At 34.9% G+C, this 18,720-nt stretch overlaps 1 protein-coding gene across 1 annotated transcript in view; it reads left to right on the top strand.

The window, feature by feature from the left end:
* The window catches only part of NLGN1 (neuroligin 1), a 671,605-nt gene that overhangs the window by 195,769 nt on the left and 457,116 nt on the right, over positions 1-18,720 (top strand). The window contains exon 4 of the mRNA XM_042999129.1: positions 18,130-18,189. Coding sequence (XP_042855063.1) covers positions 18,130-18,189 — 60 coding nt within the window. The remainder of the gene's footprint in view (positions 1-18,129; positions 18,190-18,720) is intronic.

Here is an 18,720-nt window from a genome sequence, read left to right as displayed (position 1 = left end):
TTATTATTCTGGACCATCTTACAAAAAGTAGCTTCATCTGAAGCATTTTAATAGCTTAAAGGAAGAACGAAAATGTAGCAAAGGAGAAATCAATAAAACATGGAGCCTCTTATCCCATATTGATTCTTGTAATCCAGCAACCATTAAATACTTGAGAGATAAACCCCTTTTAAGATGGCATGTTTATATTTTGAAGATCAAATACCTTAATTTTGCTCATGGGTTTCCCAAAACACAATCATGCCCAATATAGAATGTAAGCTTTCGGTGGCCATGTTTCCTATTGCAGATGTTCTTAAACTGAGCATCTTAAATGCACATTGTGAGTGGAGTCACCCGCAAGCAATTATTTCTTGCAGTGCTGGCATACATAACCACATTTAAACAGTACTACAAATTATGAAAACAAATCTAGAATATCAAAGTTGATAAATAATAGAATTAGAAAAAATACTTTAATATTCACATAATTTAAAGTATAATTCTACCCAGAATATCACTTTTGCCTTTCTATAAAAATTCTTGGTGTTTCAACTGGATAAAGTATTAAGAATTCTAGCTTGTCCTAAACCTGTCAACTCTTTCCTTAATGACTATTATTACAATGGAAATAGAGAACTGTTATGGCATTTTGCTTTCAAATTTTCTGCACTTTTTTCCCCTAATACTACAAATTCAGACCTGATATTGTGCCAAAAAAGAAAGTCTCTTTAAAATTCTCATTAGCAGATAATCAATTTCAAACCTGTAGTGACTAAATATTAAACATATTATTAATTAGATTCAGAGCCTTCACTTTTTTAAAGACACCAGAAAATACCCATTTTTTCCTCTTGTAAAATGACAATTAATCTAGTTTTCTAAATGTTGTATTTACTGTGTTTTAATACGAATTCTTAATATGCATTGTGTCCTTAAAATATGCCAGACACTGTTCTAAGTGCTACATATGTATTACCACCTCTAGTCTCAGATGCAATGCTATGAGCTTGGTGTTATTTCTATCCTCAGTTTACAGTTGGGCAAACTGAGGTATGGAGTTGTCAAATGACTTTCGAGAAGTCTGACAGTGGGTAGGTTGATGGAATCAGAAAATCTGATTCCAGAACCTGTGGTTTTGATAGGCACATAGGGAAGCAAGAGGATTTTAATTAAAAAAAAAAATGTTTACATGTATATATGGACTTTTTTCTTTAAGATAGTGTAGATACTCTTCTTTTGAATACATGATGCAGCCAGTCCTTTGTGTCAGTCATGACCTTTGTAATGAGCAGTCCCCACTATTTCCACTTGTTCAGAGCCAATAATGTAAAGCTTTCATATTACATATGATAAGCCTTTTGCCATGTGTTCACAAACACCACGTGATTTGATTTACAACGATTGCATGAGGTGGCTAGACGATATTGTCTTCCTTTTGACAGCTAAAGGAAGGCTCAGAGACATGAAGTGACTTGAACAATATCATATAGCTCATCTTGGACTCTTTTACCAGAGAACTTGGCAGCTGGCATTCTAAAATGAGCCATCTCATGCTGTTGGGGCCTCTGGTTACTGTGGGAGAGACTGCCTCACAGCTTCACCATCTGGGCCCTAGTATGCCTAGGGTCCACACCCCGGGACTAAGTAACAAACCCAGGTTCAACTTTGATGTTCTCCATTTGAATAAACATTTCTTGCCTTTTTCTAGACTGTCTTGCTCCCATGAAGTGAATTCCATCCTGCCTACCCAGTGTTTCTGTTAGGGATAAGCCATTCATAAGACTTGGTCCTTCTGCACAGCATAGTACTCACATGTCATCTTATTTTATTTTATTTTATTTTATTTTATTTTATTTTATTTTATTAATTCTGTATACACAACCCTGCTTCTTTTTTCTCACACCATAAAAGAGTTTCCCAACACATCTAATTTTGCACTTCCCCACATTTTAAAGTTTCATTTCTTTTTCTCTTCATCATTTCAATGAAACTAATGTCATGCAATAAGTTAACAGTAAAGTTTACTCTGAGCAGAGATCCAAATATGTATATATTATGAGTAGATATCATGAGATACATAGCTACATATAGATACATAACTATGTGTGTATATGTGTGTGCATATATATATGTATATATATATATATATATATATATATATATATATATACACATATGTATGGATATCCCATTGAGACAGTCTTAGTTTTAACTGCTATTCTATTAATCTCCCTGAAAGCAGTTTTGTGACACTTTTGTGATACCCTTTGGAAGCACAGAAGAAGCCTAATTGTGTGAATTCCAGAATAATACAGAACTTGTCCTGCATCCTGGCATCCCTACTTATTAGATGGAAGATATTGGAAAAATACATAATTTTTCTAAGCCCCAAATTCCCCTCCCAGTCCACCCACAGATGGAATAATAAGAATCCTGGGATTTGGAATAGTTGTGAGGACCCAATAAGATAATTCTTGTGGAGTAGTTAACATAGCATCAGGTTTTTTGAATAGTTCATTAATTTCTATTAAATGAAGATAATCACTACCCATCTCATAACAATAGGTAACACTTTGCTTCACCATTTACAGTGTATTGAGTAAGCAATTTGGTACATTGACTAATTTAGTTCTTACAGTAACTCCATAAGTAGGTACCATTATTAATTATACTTATTTTACAAATGAGGAAATGAAGACAGAGAAATTAGCATCACAGAGCTTATAATAACTACAGACAGGATTTGAAACCGGGTAGCATAGTTTTAGAAACTGTAATTTTAATTATTGTGTCCCATTCTTTGGCATGACCTTATAATTAAAAATATGTGAAAATCCATTATATGTTAGATGTGTAAAAGTAGATGCTCAATTATTGACTCATTGAGAAAATTTCTTTCTACCACAATCATTGTAAAAATCTGGAGCTATGTATAACTTTCAGGAAAACTGCTCCTGGCAGGTACTACCAAGAGGTACTTTGACATAATCTTCCTGGAGGTCACTGGTGGAAAATAATGTTTATACAGTCAACTATTGCCACACACCTTCTAGGATGCTTGGTGCTCAGTAGACTTCATAAAGCTTACATACTATTACCATCTGAGGAATATTCTGGTAAATTCGTGTCAGTACTTTTAGGTGAGTGTAAGATACCATAACCATCTTTTGCCAGTATATTCTGTTGATAGATTATTTGGGGAGAATGATGCAATATTAGACTCTAATTAGATGTTTGTAGATTAAGCAATGGAAGACTGGGTCAATTCTGTAAGTTCAGTGGAAATAGTTGTCATATGTGTATATTAGACATTAGTACATCTTAAATACAATTTAATCTCGCATTTAGATAATTCAGTGATAATTATCATTATTATTATAGTGTCTTTATAAATTAGACACTATACTAGGTATTTCATATCCATGATCTTGAATCCTTTTGATAGTCCTGGTAGGTGGATATTGTCCAAGTTTACATTTAAAGAAACTGAGTACTACAGAGGTTAAGAAAGTTACAAAAATCACACAGCTAGTAGACAGCTGAGTGGGAACAACCTAATTCCAAAGTCCTTTTTCTTGGGGCGCCTGGTTGGCTCAGTCGGTTGAGCATCTGACTTCACTCAGGTCATGTTCTCGCGGTCTGTGAGCCTGAGCCCTGCGTTGAGCTCTGTGCTGACAGCTCAGAGCCTGGAGACTGTTTCAGATTCTGTGTCTCCCTCTCTCTCTGACCCTCCCCCTCTCATGGTCTGTCTCTCTCTCTGTCAAAAATAAATAAAACACTAAAGTCCTTTTTCTTTAGCATATATTACAATGGGAGACATATGTGTGAGTGTAGGGGTGTGTGTGCACAGGCACACAGGTGCGTATGTGTTCAGCATTTGATTTGAGACAATAAATAAAAGAAACATGGAGGGCAAATAAAAATTTAACTGTACTTCTCTGCATTAAGCCCTTTAGTAGGCACTTTGAATTATATCATAACAATATTGAGGATGGGGTGGCACTGTGTTCCTAAGATGCTATGGACTTAAAAAAAAATGTCCAGGATTACACCACTAGCACATGAAAGAGTCACTATCCAAACCTGTGTGTGTATATATACAATTATATGCGTGTGTGTGTGTATATATTTATGTATCTGTTTCCAAACCCATTAGAACACAGTCACAATACCACGTACTATTTTTTTTTAATGTTTATTTATTTTTGAGAGAGAGAGGGAGAGAAAACGAGCAGGGGAGAGAGGCGGTAGGGACAGAGGATCTGAAGCAGGCTCTGTGCTGACAGCAGAGAGCCCTATGTGGAGCTCAAAATCACAAACCATGAGATCATAACTTGAGCCAAAGTTGGACACTTAACCACCTGAGCCACCCAGGTGCCTCTCAAGTAGTATTAATATATATTTTAGGAAATGTATTAGAGTCACAGACTACTAGGTTTGAAAATGTCTTTGAAAGTAATCCAGAGGGAATATTAAAATGCTAACATTACCTAGTTAGAAGGGATATCAGTCGATAGCACTATAGGTCGGTGATGGGAGCCCCTGCTATACCAAACATTAACCCTTTAGTTTCTTAATTATGCTACAGTTAGGGGATCTGAGGAATGGTTTGAGCTAAAGCATCTTAGGTGCTAGAGTACAGGGACTTCAAGAGTTCTGGACAGTAGTCATTTAGCCTGTACAGAGCATTTCACTATTTCATTGGCCTGTGGGCCATACATCCCCTAGCTATTGTTTTTCTTCTAAGTCAAGTGGATTATTTTTTTTCACACTGTATTCATTCTACACATCACTCAGTTTAATAATACTGGGAAATTGTACCTCTTAACTGATTTTACTTATTTGGTTTAAACTCTATGATCTTTGTCCTTCCAAATCTGTTGGTTTGTTTTAAATTTTTTTTGTTTTTTTTCCTTTTAAAGAAAGGAAAATATTTCTATAAATATTTATTTGTATTTAAAGTTTGACCTCACTGACATCTAAATACATGTTGGTTGGAGGAGTACTAAAGGCTTCATAGTTATAATAATGGTCTGCCTGTTGATTTGTGGTTTATTTAAAAGGTATCTATGCTACATCCAATACCTCAACACCCAATTTTTTTTTTCCTTTTCTCTGCTTATCTTTTATTGCCGTGTGACTTACTATAAAGAAGTGATAGGAAACCTGAGATCTAGACTGAGCTCTGCTTTTAATTAGTTTTGAGGCTTGTGCATAATCAGTTAATGGTTGTTTGTTTGTTTGTTTGTTTGAGGACTTGTTAAATGAGAGAGTTTGGTAGTCAGTAGGGTCCTTTCCAGCGTTAGCATCCTATGAGTCTGGGCATATAATTACTAGATTCACAAGTGGGTTATATATATATATATATATATATATATATATATATATATAAAATGTAAGCTTATCATTTATTGTATCAGGCAAGAGGGAGCACAGGACTGTGTCCCCAAAAGACTCCTGATTGCCTGGTAAGAGAGAATCAATCCATGTCTAATGGAATGCATGAGGTGGAAAGAGTGAAATAACTTCACTGAGGACAAGAGATATTTAGCCAGGAGGGACATGTGTGAGACTAGAAATTGTCAAGAAGTCACTTCAGGGGAACATACACTCACAGTTAATCTACCTCTTTTGGGACTTCAACAGTAGAGGTCTTGTCTTTACTGACTTATTTCCCAGTGAGCACCACTCAGAAAATAGATCTTAAAAATTACTGGCTCAACTGGGTGTTGTATGTAAGTGATGAATCATGCAAATCTACTCCCGAAGCCAAGAACACACTGTATATGCTGTGTGTTAGCTAACCTGACAATAAATTATATTAAAAGAGAGAAGAGAAGAGAAGAGAAGAGAAGAGAAGAGAAGAGAAGAGAAGAGAAGAGAAGAGAAGAGAGAAGAAGGAAGAAGGAAGAAGGAAGAAGGAAGAAGGAAGAAGGAAGAAGGAAGAAGGAAGAAGGAAGAAGGAAGAAGGAAGAAGGGAGGGAACAGAGTGTTAGCAAAAATACTAGTAAATATGTGAAAACTAAGAAAAAAGATTACTGTCTCAATTTATTTATTTCACTTATGGAGATAAAACTTAGTAATGTCCAGGAATTAAGGTATTTTCACAGTCAGGTCTTGCTGAGCAATATAGAACTATCTCTAGTTCGTATCCTGGAGACAACAGTTCAGGCCAAACCATACAATAGTACCCCTTTTTTTTTCAATGTGAAAACAAATTTTACATGGGATATTAGAGGAGATTCCCTATGCTCATCATCCTTCTTTCCTCCTCTGTGGTGAGTTGATTAGAACTTTAAGGAATCAACTCTATGAGACAAAACACACAAGATGTGAATGTGAGATCATTTGTGCAACAATGACAAGACTCACAATGGAAAAAGATGTATTTTTTTTTCTCACATATTTACCTTTGTGTGTGTTTATGACAGGACATTTAAGCTGTACTCCTGAGCAAATTTCAATTATACAATATAGTGTTATCAACTATGGTAACCATGTTAAGAATTTCAGACTTTACCTATTTTATAACTGAAAGTTTTTACCTTTCACTCTAAACGTCTTCCTATTTCACCCACTCTCCAGCCCCTGACAATCATTTTTCTACTATTTCCATGAATTTGACTTTTATTTCCTTATTTGTAACTCTTTTTAGATTCCACATATAAGTGATACCATGCAGTATTTGTTTGTTAGTTTGTTTTTCTGTCTAGCTTATTTCACTTAGCATAATGCCCTCCAGGTATATCCGTGTTACTAAAAATGAAAGAACTTTAAGTTTGAATAGTATTCCGTTGTGTATATATACTCCACATTTTCTTTATCCATTCATCTGCCTATGGACAGTTAGGTTTTTCCATACCTTGGCTATTGTGAACAATGCTGCTGTGAACATGGGGGGTGCAAATATCTCTTAGAGGTAATGATTTCATCTCCTTTGGTTATATAGCCAGAGTGGGACTGCTAAATCTATCGTAGTTCAATTTTTAACTTCTTGAGAAATCTCCATACTGTTTTCCACACCAGTTTACATCCCTATGAACAGTGTACAGGGGTTTCCTTTCCTCCACGTTCTTGCCAGCATTTATTTCTTATCTTTTGTTAACACATTCTAACAGAGGTGAGATGATAATCTCAGGGTTTTGATTTGCACTTCCCTAATGAGTATGGATGTTGGGCACCTTTTCATGTACCTATTGGTCATATAGAGGTCTTCTTTGGGGAAAAAAGTATGCCTATTCAGGTTCTGAATTTTTTCATTGGGTTGTTTGAGGTTTTTTGTGTTGTGTTTGTATGTTGGTGTGTGTGTGTGTGTGTGTGTGCGCGCGCGTGTGCGTGTGTTGTTTTTGTTTTTGATATGGAGTTGTATGAATTTATTGTATATTTTATTAACTCCTCATTGGATATGTGGTTTGAAACTGTTTCTTCCTGTTCCATAGTTTGCCTTTTCATTTTGTTGATGTTTTCTGTGGTGTGTAGGAGTTTTTCAGTTTAATGTAGTCCCTTTATTTTTGTTTTTGTTGCCTTTGCTTTTGGTATCAAAGCCAAAAAAATATTACCAGGGCCAGTGTCAAGGAGCTCACTTGTTACTAGGTTTTTTTCTAGGAGTTTTATGATTTCATGTCTTACATTCAAGTCTTTAATACATTTTGAGATTACTTTTTGTACGGGGGTCTAGTTTCATTCTTTTACATGTGGCTGTTCAGTTTCCTCAGCACCATTATTGAAGAGACTATCGTTTCCCTATTTTATATTCTTGGCTTCTTTGTTGAAAATTGATTGACCATATGCTTAGGTATATTTCTGGGGTCTCTATTCTGTTCTGTTGATCTGTGTGTCTGCTTTTTATACCAATATCATACTGATTTGATTACTATAGCTTTGTAATACAGTTTAAAATGAGGAAGTGAGATGCCTCCAGCTTTGTTGTTTTCTCTCAGTAGTGCTTGGGCTATTTGTGTGTTCTGTGGTTTCATACAAATTTTAGGATTGTTGGCTCTATTTCTGTGAAAAGCACCCTTGGAATTTTAAGAGAGATTGCATTGCATCTGTAGATCACTTTGAATAATATAGACATTTTAACATTATTATTCTTTCAATTTATGAACATGGAATATCTTTTCACCTATTTATGTCCTCTTCAGTTTCTTTCATTAGTGTCTTATAGTTTTCAGTGTACAGATCTTTTGCCTTCTTAGTTAAATTTATTACTAAATATCTTACTTAACCTTTTTGATTCTATTGTGATTGAGATTTTTTTCTTAATGTTTTTTTGTATTTCATTGTTATAAAAACACCACTGATTTTTGTGTGCTGATTTTTTTCTCCTACAACTTTACTGAAATTGTCTATTAGTTCTATTAGTACTTAGGTGGAGTCTTTAGGACGTTCTAGATATTTCATGTCACCTGCAAATAGAGGTGATTTTACTTCTTTCTTACCAATTTGGATACATCTCATATCTTTTTCTTGCCTAATTGTTTTGAATAAGACTTCTAGTACTATGTTGAATAAAAGTGGTAAGAATGGGCATCATTGTCAGCATTTTACCATTAGATATGATGTTAGCTGTGCACTTATTATATATGACCTTTATTATCTGTTGAGATACATTTCCTGTATATACAATTTGTTCAGTTTTTATCATGAATAGATGTGTTTTGTCACATGCTTTTTCTGCATCTATTGAGATGATCGTATGATTTTTTAGCCTTCATTTTGTTAACATGATATGTCATATTAATTGATTTGCTAATGTTGAACCATCCTTGCATCCCACTCCATCATGATATATGAGCCTATGAATGTTTTGTTGTATCTGGTTTGCTAATATTTTGTTGAGTATTTTTGCATCTATGTTCATCAGGGATATTGACCTGTAATTTTCTTTTCTTGTAGTGTGCTCATCTGGCTTTGCTATCAGGGTAATGCTGGTAACATAAAATGAGTTTGGAAGCATTCCATCTTCTTCAGTTTGGGGAAAGACTTTGAGAAATGTTGGTATTAGTTCTTTTTTAAATGTTTGGCAGAATTCAGAAAAGATGTGTTTTGGAAAGCAGTGGAATGAAGAGATAAAATCTGGAAAGAATAAGGAGAGTCTTAAGGTTTATTCTGGGACATTTAGTCTAAAATAATAAGAAAGAAGGAGATAGTAAAAACTTTTAACACAGTGGTGAAACAATGAAAGTGGTCTTCAATGAACAGTAATCTGAACTGCATTTAAAAAAAATATTTGAAATGACTTGTTTCCATTTTGAATAAAAAAATCTTTCTGCTCATGAATTTCTAAAACATCAAAATGAGTGTTAAACTATATTTAGTTTTCATCTGTCTTGTTATAGCTATTTTAAAATTCACAGTACAAGTTTTTTGTATACGCTTTTGAGTTCCTGTTCCCTTGGAATGCTTGCAATTTTAGTCTTAGAAGGAGTTGAATGTGTATACATTTTAGCTGGTGGTGATTAAATCTTTTTCTCTTTGGGTTTGCCACTATTATTATGTACAACTTCAAAAACCTATGGTATACAAAATGGCTTGGAGACAGTCTAGAGTCTAGATGACAGTGGGAACAGCTATGAGACTACTGCAAGAATTCAGGCACGTGATCATGATGGCTACAGACAAGGCCAATAATAGAGAGCTTTGGGAGAGTGTGACAAGAATAAAATTTCTATTGGAAAATTGATGAAATCTGGGTAAGACCAGAGGGAGGAAGAGGAAATGGTTAATGACTATCTCCAGGCTTAAAGTTTGGAAGCAGAGGGAAGTTATAAGTCTGAAAGCAAAACCTGTATGGGAGATACAACTGGCCTTGAGGTGGACCTTGTGGGTATTCCTATTGTAGTGAGAAGGGGGTGAGATATCCAAGTAGAAATCACTTAAAGAATATCTGCCTTTGTATGAATATTAGAATAGTTATGATATGTTAATTCTCATTATGTTAATTCTTAGGCAACATAAATTTAACTTTAAATACATATTTAATAGAAAACTTTAAAAATATTCATAGAGGTGCCTGGGTGGCTCAGTCAGTTAAGCCAGATCATGACCTCACCATTTGTGAGTTCGAGTCCAGCTCTCAGTGCAGACACTGGTTGGGATCCTTTCTCTCCCTCTTGCTCTGTCCATGCCCACCTCTTTCTCTCTCAAAATAAATAAATAAACTGAAAAAAATAAAAATACTCATAAAATTTTAGGTGTGCTGGAGTCTTAGATTTTCCTTTTTGGTGATATTCATTTTATTTGCAAGCAGAAAATAGAGAATTATAGACTCCTTTTCCATCGTCTGATTTCTTCTAATGAAACTCCTTTCATCTCATAAGAACATAATGTAGATCTCTATGTAAGATATTCTCTGCCATATTATTTGGAGTGACTTTGCCTCTTTCTGATTTTCTGTTGAAGATTCAGATAAGCCAGAATTTGTCAGTGTGTGCTTAAACCCTTTAAATGACTTTCCTTATTGCTTTTAGGGTTAAGACAAAAATCCTCTGGCTGGAGGAGCTGTGTGCTCATCCTCATCTGCCACTACTCTCTGCTCCCCATTGCCAGCCACACTGACCTCCAGGCTTCCTCTCATTGTAGGGCCTTTCTGGCTGGAATCTTCTTTCCACCCTACCTACTCATCCCCAGCCTTTTGGCTTCCTTTGTACTGAGCCAACCTTCAGTCCTCAGGCCACATTGCACTTATTCAGTGAAGACATCCTAGGCTCAGCTAGGTCGCTTTGTATAACCCCTCATAACACTAAGATTCTTTTCCTTAACACAGTCTGTGAGTATATGTTTATGTGTGTGATTATTTGACGAATGTCTCTTTCTCTGACAAAATTAATTTTCATGAGGGCTAGGGTCTTGCCTGTTTTGCTCACCATGTATCCTGAGGACCTAGCATAGCACATATTTGGAAAGCCTGGATGAGTAAATACTGGAAGCCATGTGAAGGAGTTTGGGCTATTAATGCCATCCCAATCCTCAAGCCTTGCTCAGAGAGCTCTGGGCATCTGTGGCACTTGTGTCCTCACCATACTTAGGTACATCTCTGGATAATGTGTGGAAAACCAGGTCAGTGGAGAGTATATCTTCACAAAGTACTACTGGTTATACAACATACAGCCACATTACTCCAGATGAGAAGGGAGCATTATTCTGACATTCTTCATGCTATAAAATACTGCATGTGCATTTTTTAAAAATCAAACAAATATAATGTAAAAAAAATAATAAGCTTGTGCAAATTTGGTGATGCTCAGATTGTTAGCCTAGTTAAATTCTTTTTATCTACTTAAAAAAAATTTCCCCAGACCCTATCACTTTTGTTCTAGACAAGATTTCTTCTGACTTCAAAATATTGTAACAAAGGTAATTTTATGAAAAAACAACTTGTTTTTCTTATAAATATGAATGAGTTCTTCTCAATGTATTGGATCCATGATTTCTCTTTCCCTTTTTCCTGGCCTTAACATCAACTTTTCTTTTCCCCAAAAGTCATGTTTTAAGCTGTGCTCTGCCTCTGAAGAACTGTCTGAGGGAATGTATTTTTTGTACATGTAGGTGTTCTCTCCTAATGCAAAAATAAAACACAGAGCATGTCTGCTACTTTTATAACCTTGTAACCTGGTCCTTTCCATAGCATACTTGAACCACTAGACTAGCCTAAACGGGCAGATTTCCTAAAAGATACTCAAACATCATACATGGCATAGTAGTGCCACCAAAATTTTCGCAGGTATGGATCCTTTAGAAACTATGAATTCTCCCAAAGTTTGCCTCCAATACCTTATCACAGAAGTTTGCTTTACATTTTTATTTTATCATAATGCATATTTATGATATTGTATAAGAATGCTCTATTTTAATTGAAAAATTAAAAAATTATTTTAGCTATGATTTCTTTATATATTCATATAATTGATAGTTTAAGAAGTATAATAACCTTTAATAAATAACACTAACATCAAATTAATGAGTATTATCCCAAATCAGTTTATCTCATTCATTTCTATATTCTCAAGAGTTATGTATCATAGTTTTATAAAATCCACTAAATTTCAATAGGTAAAATGTACTACCTTTGCAATGACGCCAACTGTTGTGATATCTGATTTCTTTAAGTCATTGTATTTTAATGTTTATCAATTTAGAAAAATTCAAATACAGTAACATACTGCTCTTTTTATTTATAAAGTACTGAATTCTGGCATTGTCTTCCATAAAGAGCAGATATAATTAGATTTTTACATCTTTGATTCTAGTTTTATAAAGACTATGAACATTCCTGAAAAGATTTAAACTGCTTCCAATTGTCCCAGAATAAGTGGCAACATTTTTTTTTCTTTTCTTTTCTTTTCTTTCTTTTTTTTTTTTTTTTTTTCCTTTTGGCAAGCCCAAAGCAATTTAAGAAAGTACACTCTCGGTGGGAGAGCAGGAGAGCAAGCAGGTTCCTGGAGGTGGACCAGGCCCTGGGTTGTTTTGGGATTACATATTTGTTGCTTCTCTCTGGGCTGGGAGAAGCAACGACTTGTAGTGGGGTGGTCTCTAATGGGGACTGCTTCCAATCACCTGGGGAATTCCTCCCACAGGCTGGCGGGCGGGGGGGGGGGGGGGGGGGGGATGTGAAACCTACCAGGTTTGTAGTGAAACAGTAAAGGAGACTTTCTCCCTAGGAACAGCTGTGTCTGCAATGCTAATATATTCTTTTTTTTTTTTTTTTATGTTTATTTATCTTTGAGAGAGAGAGAAACAGAGCATAAGCAGGGGAGGGGCAGAGAGAGAGAAGGAGAGAGACACACAGAATCTGAAGCAGGCTCCAGGCTCTGAACTGTCAGCACAGAGCCCCACGTGGACTTGAACCCAGGAACCTTGAGATCATGACCTGAGCCAAAATCCAAGCTCAACTGCTCAACAGACTGAACCATCCAGGTGCCCCTGCAATGCAAATATATTCTAATGAGTCTAGGAGTTAGCCTGGGGTGGAAGAGGACAGTGTGTGTTCTGCACAAGTGACTCTGGGTCTGTCAGACCCAAGATCTTGGAAGTCACAAGGTTAGAATGTTGTGCCCCTGGGTGTTTAATGTGTGGCTTATTTATCACCATCCCTGCCTCCAACTCCTGTCTCTATTATTTCCCCCTCAAGGACTTGGGACTCTGCCTCTGGGTATGCTTTCTACTACTTATATCTAGCTGCTACCTAACATCTTGTCTTCTTAATGATGGCCATTTTACCAGGTGTGAGGTGATATCTCAGTGTGATTTTGATTTACATTTCCCTGATGATTCGTGATCTTTTTATGTATCAATTGGTTATTCGTAGGTCTTATTTAGAAAAATATCTTTTCAAGCCCTCTGCCCATTTTCAATCAGATTATTGGTTTTTGTTTGTTTTGTTTTTTTTTTTTTTGCAGCCTTGAGTTGTATGAGTTCCTTATATAGTTTGGATATTAAATTCTTATCAGATATATAATTTCCAAATAAATTGCAACATTCTTCAATTTCCCCATTCTGTGGAAATAGCCTTAGGCATTCCATGGAGTCAGTTTACCTCAAAGTCTGGTGGGGAAAGAATAGAGCAAGGTCGTTAGCCAGGACTCTCCATCTATCACAATTGTATTCACAGGAGCCTGGAGCTCTAAATAATCCTAAAAATTTCAAAGACTCCTTCTCTTAAGAAGGACACATTTCTCATAGCCAGCCTTCTAACTCAGGAGCTAATAATACCCTCAACCTGCTTGCCTTTTGCAGATATGTGTGACACAAAGTACAGATAATTTCTGCTAAATTGAACCCATAATGAAGGAATTTATAATCAGTTCTAATGTATTTGAGACCTAAAGTATATTAGCCCTTCATCAAAGAAAATGATAAAAAGCAGCATTAATATGGGTGGATAGTAATTATTTCGGAGCCTCATAATTATTCTCCAGTTAACTACAGAGAAATGCTGATATTTTCATTCCTTTTTTTAAAAAATAAAAAGCACTGTGGTCAGATCCTAAAATGTAAGACTGTATCATAAGTCCTTTGTAAAGGCCAGTGCTTTGAATTATGCTTATACTAATGACAAAGGAACTATTTTGGATTTAAATGAGTTGAAAGTTCATGGTTAGGAGTTCCCTTTCCCTTCCTAGTCCTGTTGTTTCACCACTGAATCTATTTATTGCCTATAGGAGATATAAAATATAGTAATTACTCTCACTCCCTTTCAAAATGACATGAGGTCCACTTTCCTATTAACTCTAATGAGAGTTATGTGTGCATTCCTCAAGGAGGACAGATCCGATAGAGTTTCAAGGTAAAATAAATCACTTCTCCAGGTTGTAGAGGACTCATTCGCTTTATATTTTGATGCTTTAAGATACCCATTTAAACTGCTGGTATTGAAAATACACTGTTTGTAGTTTAAAAGAAGCATAAGCTGTGGTTGGATTGTTGTTAATGATTGCTATGTGTTTTCGTTGAAGGATAAATGTTTTAACCTTCTGGGGAAATCATGTTGATCAATTTATAGGAGCATGTGGTCTCTGAAATGTGGTTGTCTAATTTTCCTAAAACAATTAGTGACAATTACCTTTTACTGTATTTTCTTTCAACTAAAAAAAAATTAACATCAGTAATTATACCAAATTATGTCAGTTTAGAGAAAAGAAAAAATGAACCAGTGTTGCTGATATCCTAAAAAGAAGATAGTTTAAGGCAACAGACTGTTTTCCTTCTAGCCGTAGAATAAGGAATCTTGAGATCATGTAGGGATCTGTTTCTGTAATCCACAGTATATGTTTACTTGAGGCTTCCTCGGGGAAAGCAAGATTGAGTTTTTTATTTTGCATTCCTGGACACTCTCAGATACTTGTTCTCTGTGCCTTTAAGCATATGAGATAAAGGAACTCTATTTTTTTTGTTTTTTTCTTATAATCATTTTTGCCAAAAACTGTTATCAGCCCTCTTCTTCCCAGGGAGCCTTTAGAAAATCAGATGTGTAAACAATTATTGATGTTAAGAAAGCCCAGTTATGCTGGAATTATGAAATTACTGCTGGAACCCATAGTGTGGTAACAATTTGATATCCTATGATAATAAGATTTTATTTAGTATTCAGTAAGTGAAATTCTTTAGTTGGGAGAACTTGACTTACTCTTTCTCTACAATAATGATGTCACCATCTACTTATGATGCTGAAGCAGTATCTATATCTGTTTTTAACTCTTCAGATTTACTACAGTAAAAGATGTTGCATACAGTGCATGTATGTAATCATTATTCTGCATCAGTTAAGAGGCGTGCAGCTTCCTGAGTAGAGAAGGTGATAATAAATAATGAAACAAAAAAGGTGGTTCAACCATTTCATCCATGAAAAAGTCATCTCATTGTATATGCAGTATCATTTCCATTGATTCCCTACTTATGCAGACCCAGAGTCAGTTAGCAACTGAGAAAACTGAGAACTCTGTCCCACATGCAAACAAGTGGGAGATCAGGTTTTAATGAAGGTTCTCTTAATAGTGCATCTTATGCAGACCTAAGAACCAGCAGTTCTGTGTGTGTGCAAAGTAGGTAAAACTGGCTGTAGAAGCTGAATGATTTCCTGAAGAAGTCATGTAAATTTCCTCGGGTACCCTAGGACGGCTTCGCCTGAATTATCCAAAAGAGGCCTGCACAAAATGAAGACAGTGACTTGATTTAATTGTTACAGGTTTTACATGTGTATCCAAATGTTAGTGAATTGATGATTCAGCAAAAAAAAATTTTTGAGCTCATATTAGTGGTTTCTTAATAGAGTCAAGAATTAAGCAAATTAAGGGGCGCCTGGGTGGCTCAGTCGGTAAACCTCCGACTTCAGCCCAGGTCATGATCTCACGGTTCGTGAGTTCAAGCCCCGCGTCGGGCTCTATGCTGACAGCTCAGAGCCTGGAGCCTGTTTCAGATTCTGTATCTCCCTCTCTCTCTCTGCCCCTCCCCTGCTCCCACTCTGTCTCTTGCTCTCTCAAAAATAAATAAACAGTAAAAAAATTTAAAAAAACAGAATTAAGCAAATTAAGTAGTTTGGCAAAAATTGGAAAGTAGATAGTGGTTTTGGCAGCAATAAATAATGACCATTGCACTTAATCTGTGTTGTTAACCAGTAAATAAAACTGTAACTTCTATATAGCATCTTTGAAAATAGAAATGCAAAAAATCATAATTGTTGAAGTCTGTTCATTTACTGCTTAAGGTAGCTAAAGAAAAATAAAAAGTTTGAAAACATAATTTTATGAGCCTAACATTTTGTGTGATGTTTTAAAATTGGGACTATTTCAAATAAAGTTTTTGATATAGTAATTTTTAAATTTAAATTAAAAAAAACTCTATTTTTCAGAAACATAGCATCATTGTTGCATGGACTTCCAATAACATTGAGGGTATTTTTTCCACTAAACAGGGTCATATTAAAGAAACGTAGATTTCTGTGAACTTATAGCTGAGTGTCAATTAACATAGACTTGTTTTCATCTAGGTTTTCTTTTAATGGAATGATTGCTTGCAAGAGTGACTATAAAAGTGTATCACTTAATTTATTGTGTACCCCTTCTCCGTATTTGGAATGACCTTGAAACCATGACCTTGGAATTGAGTAGTCAATGGGTCCCTTCAGTTACATCGTTAATTTCTTCATTTCCAATTTTGGATTTTACCACTTACTACTATTTTTCAGGGATGTTTCTCTGAGCTGATGAAACAACTGGATTATCTCTCTCTCTCTCTCTCTCTTTTTTTTTCTTCCATTTTCTGGGATGGTGTTTTTCATTCTTTGAGGGTTGTGATAATAGGTATGGTTTGAATTACAAACATAATGCACAGTAATCACTGAAAAGACTCAGAAATCTTTCTCGAAATGTTTAACAATCTTTCCGTATGAAGTGTGCTTACAGTTAATGCCTGCTTTTTTTCTATTTATATTATTGAAATCAACACATGACTTTCAGTCCTTTTTCCCCCTTCCTTTTTCTATGACTCTTATTTTATGCATGACAAAATTCTCTTGCTTACTGCTGTGTTTGGCTGTCTTTTAACTTGAGTGTCCTGTGTTTGTAATGATTGCTTTTTGCATGAGGATTATGAAATGTCATACAAATTAAATGGTTGTGGAAACAAAAAGAAATGTGGGGCTTCACTTGCTTTTTCATTGTGCTGAATATGTCAAGAATGTGACACTTAAAATTACTTTCACCTGGCCTTTGGCTTCCCCTTTGGTGTGCTTCTTTATTTTAGCAAATTAGTATTGTTAAGTATAATAAAACATTTATTAAACATTCACAGTGTTTTAATGCAATTATTATCCTAAAACATGATTCCATTATAAATAACTCTACTGGACGTGAAATTGCACAAGTGCACAATTCTGTTATATTACTAAATTGCTTATGAAATATAAGGCCTGACTCTGTAACTTCCTTAATAACTAAACACTGACTTCTAATGATAGTAGCTTTCTCTACAGAGTGATGAGATTATCTGTTCATATTTTTGTGCAGGCTGCAAATGTCTTAAATCCACAGCTAATATTTAATTAAAACAAATGGGGAAATATTTGTTTTATGACAAGTAATTTTAAAAAGTCACAGTTACGAAAAATGTATGATATAAAAATGTGTAAAATTCAAGTGTTAACGCTCTTATAAGAAAAAACAGGAGAAAAAAAAGAAAAAAAAACACCATAAAAATGTTCATATCTCTGTTTTCCCTAATGTTATTATATTGTCCCAAATTAAAGATGAGTTTGGCCTACTTTATTGTTGTCACCAATTCAAATTAGAAAAGACACTGAATAAATTAAGTTCTTTCAGCTAAAACTGTTTACTTTTTTATATGCAGTAGATATTTAAAAAAAAATCATTTCCTTTGCTTATGACTTGAGTTTCAAACCATAATGTATTTTTTATGCTGGATATATTCACAAACCAAATCTTCTATAAGATATTTTGGGGAAAGGGATTCTTTTTTTTTTTTTTTTCCTTAAACAAAATAGATAATCACTTTGACGTAACCACTTCCCTGCTCTTTTTGGAAATACCCTTGAGAATTTTAGTATTTACATTTATTTTTTCCCCCTCAGTCTTGTTTATTCTTGAATTGTCTTTTTTTTTTTTCCCTCCATTTCTCCGTTCTCAATCCTAGGTCCCCTTACAAAGAAACAGACAGATGATTTAGGTGATAATGACGGTGCTGAAGATGAAGGTATTTTTTTCCACCAAATCTATTTGCATGACAACGGCCTCAATCACTTTTTCCACCCCTTTCTATTTTTTTACTTCTTGTCTTTTTTTGAAGAGTTGTTTTTAATTCCCGTTTTTGATGTGTTTTGTCTTCTTGCTTGTTGTTACATATAAATATACATTTTTAATTTTTTTTCAAAATGAATGTTAAGTTTTACATTTTGATGCCAACCATTGAAATGTTTTAGAAAGAGGGGCATTTTTTTTTTGTTTTCTTGAACTGACTTTTGATATGTTTCATCCCATGTTTTGACTGAAATTTGTCCATATTCTTTGAACTAACAATCTCTCCCCTGTAGTCTCTTTGTACCCATTTTGCATGTTTTCTAATATATGTAAACATTTTACCCAATATCAAAATGTGTTTCATTTTTACATATGATATTTGTTTAAAAAGAACCCCATACCCAATAAAATGAAGGAAAACTAAAGTGTTTCTTGAGCAATATAATTTAGAAGACAAAAAGACTGTTTTCTGTTGATTTGCTTAAAT

This window comes from Panthera tigris, chromosome C2 (assembly GCF_018350195.1).
Source record: "Panthera tigris isolate Pti1 chromosome C2, P.tigris_Pti1_mat1.1, whole genome shotgun sequence".
In the NCBI taxonomy this organism is placed as follows: Eukaryota; Metazoa; Chordata; class Mammalia; order Carnivora; family Felidae; genus Panthera; species Panthera tigris.
The sequence above is the reverse complement of the archived record's forward strand: the minus strand, read 5'-3'. Positions and strand labels throughout refer to the sequence as shown.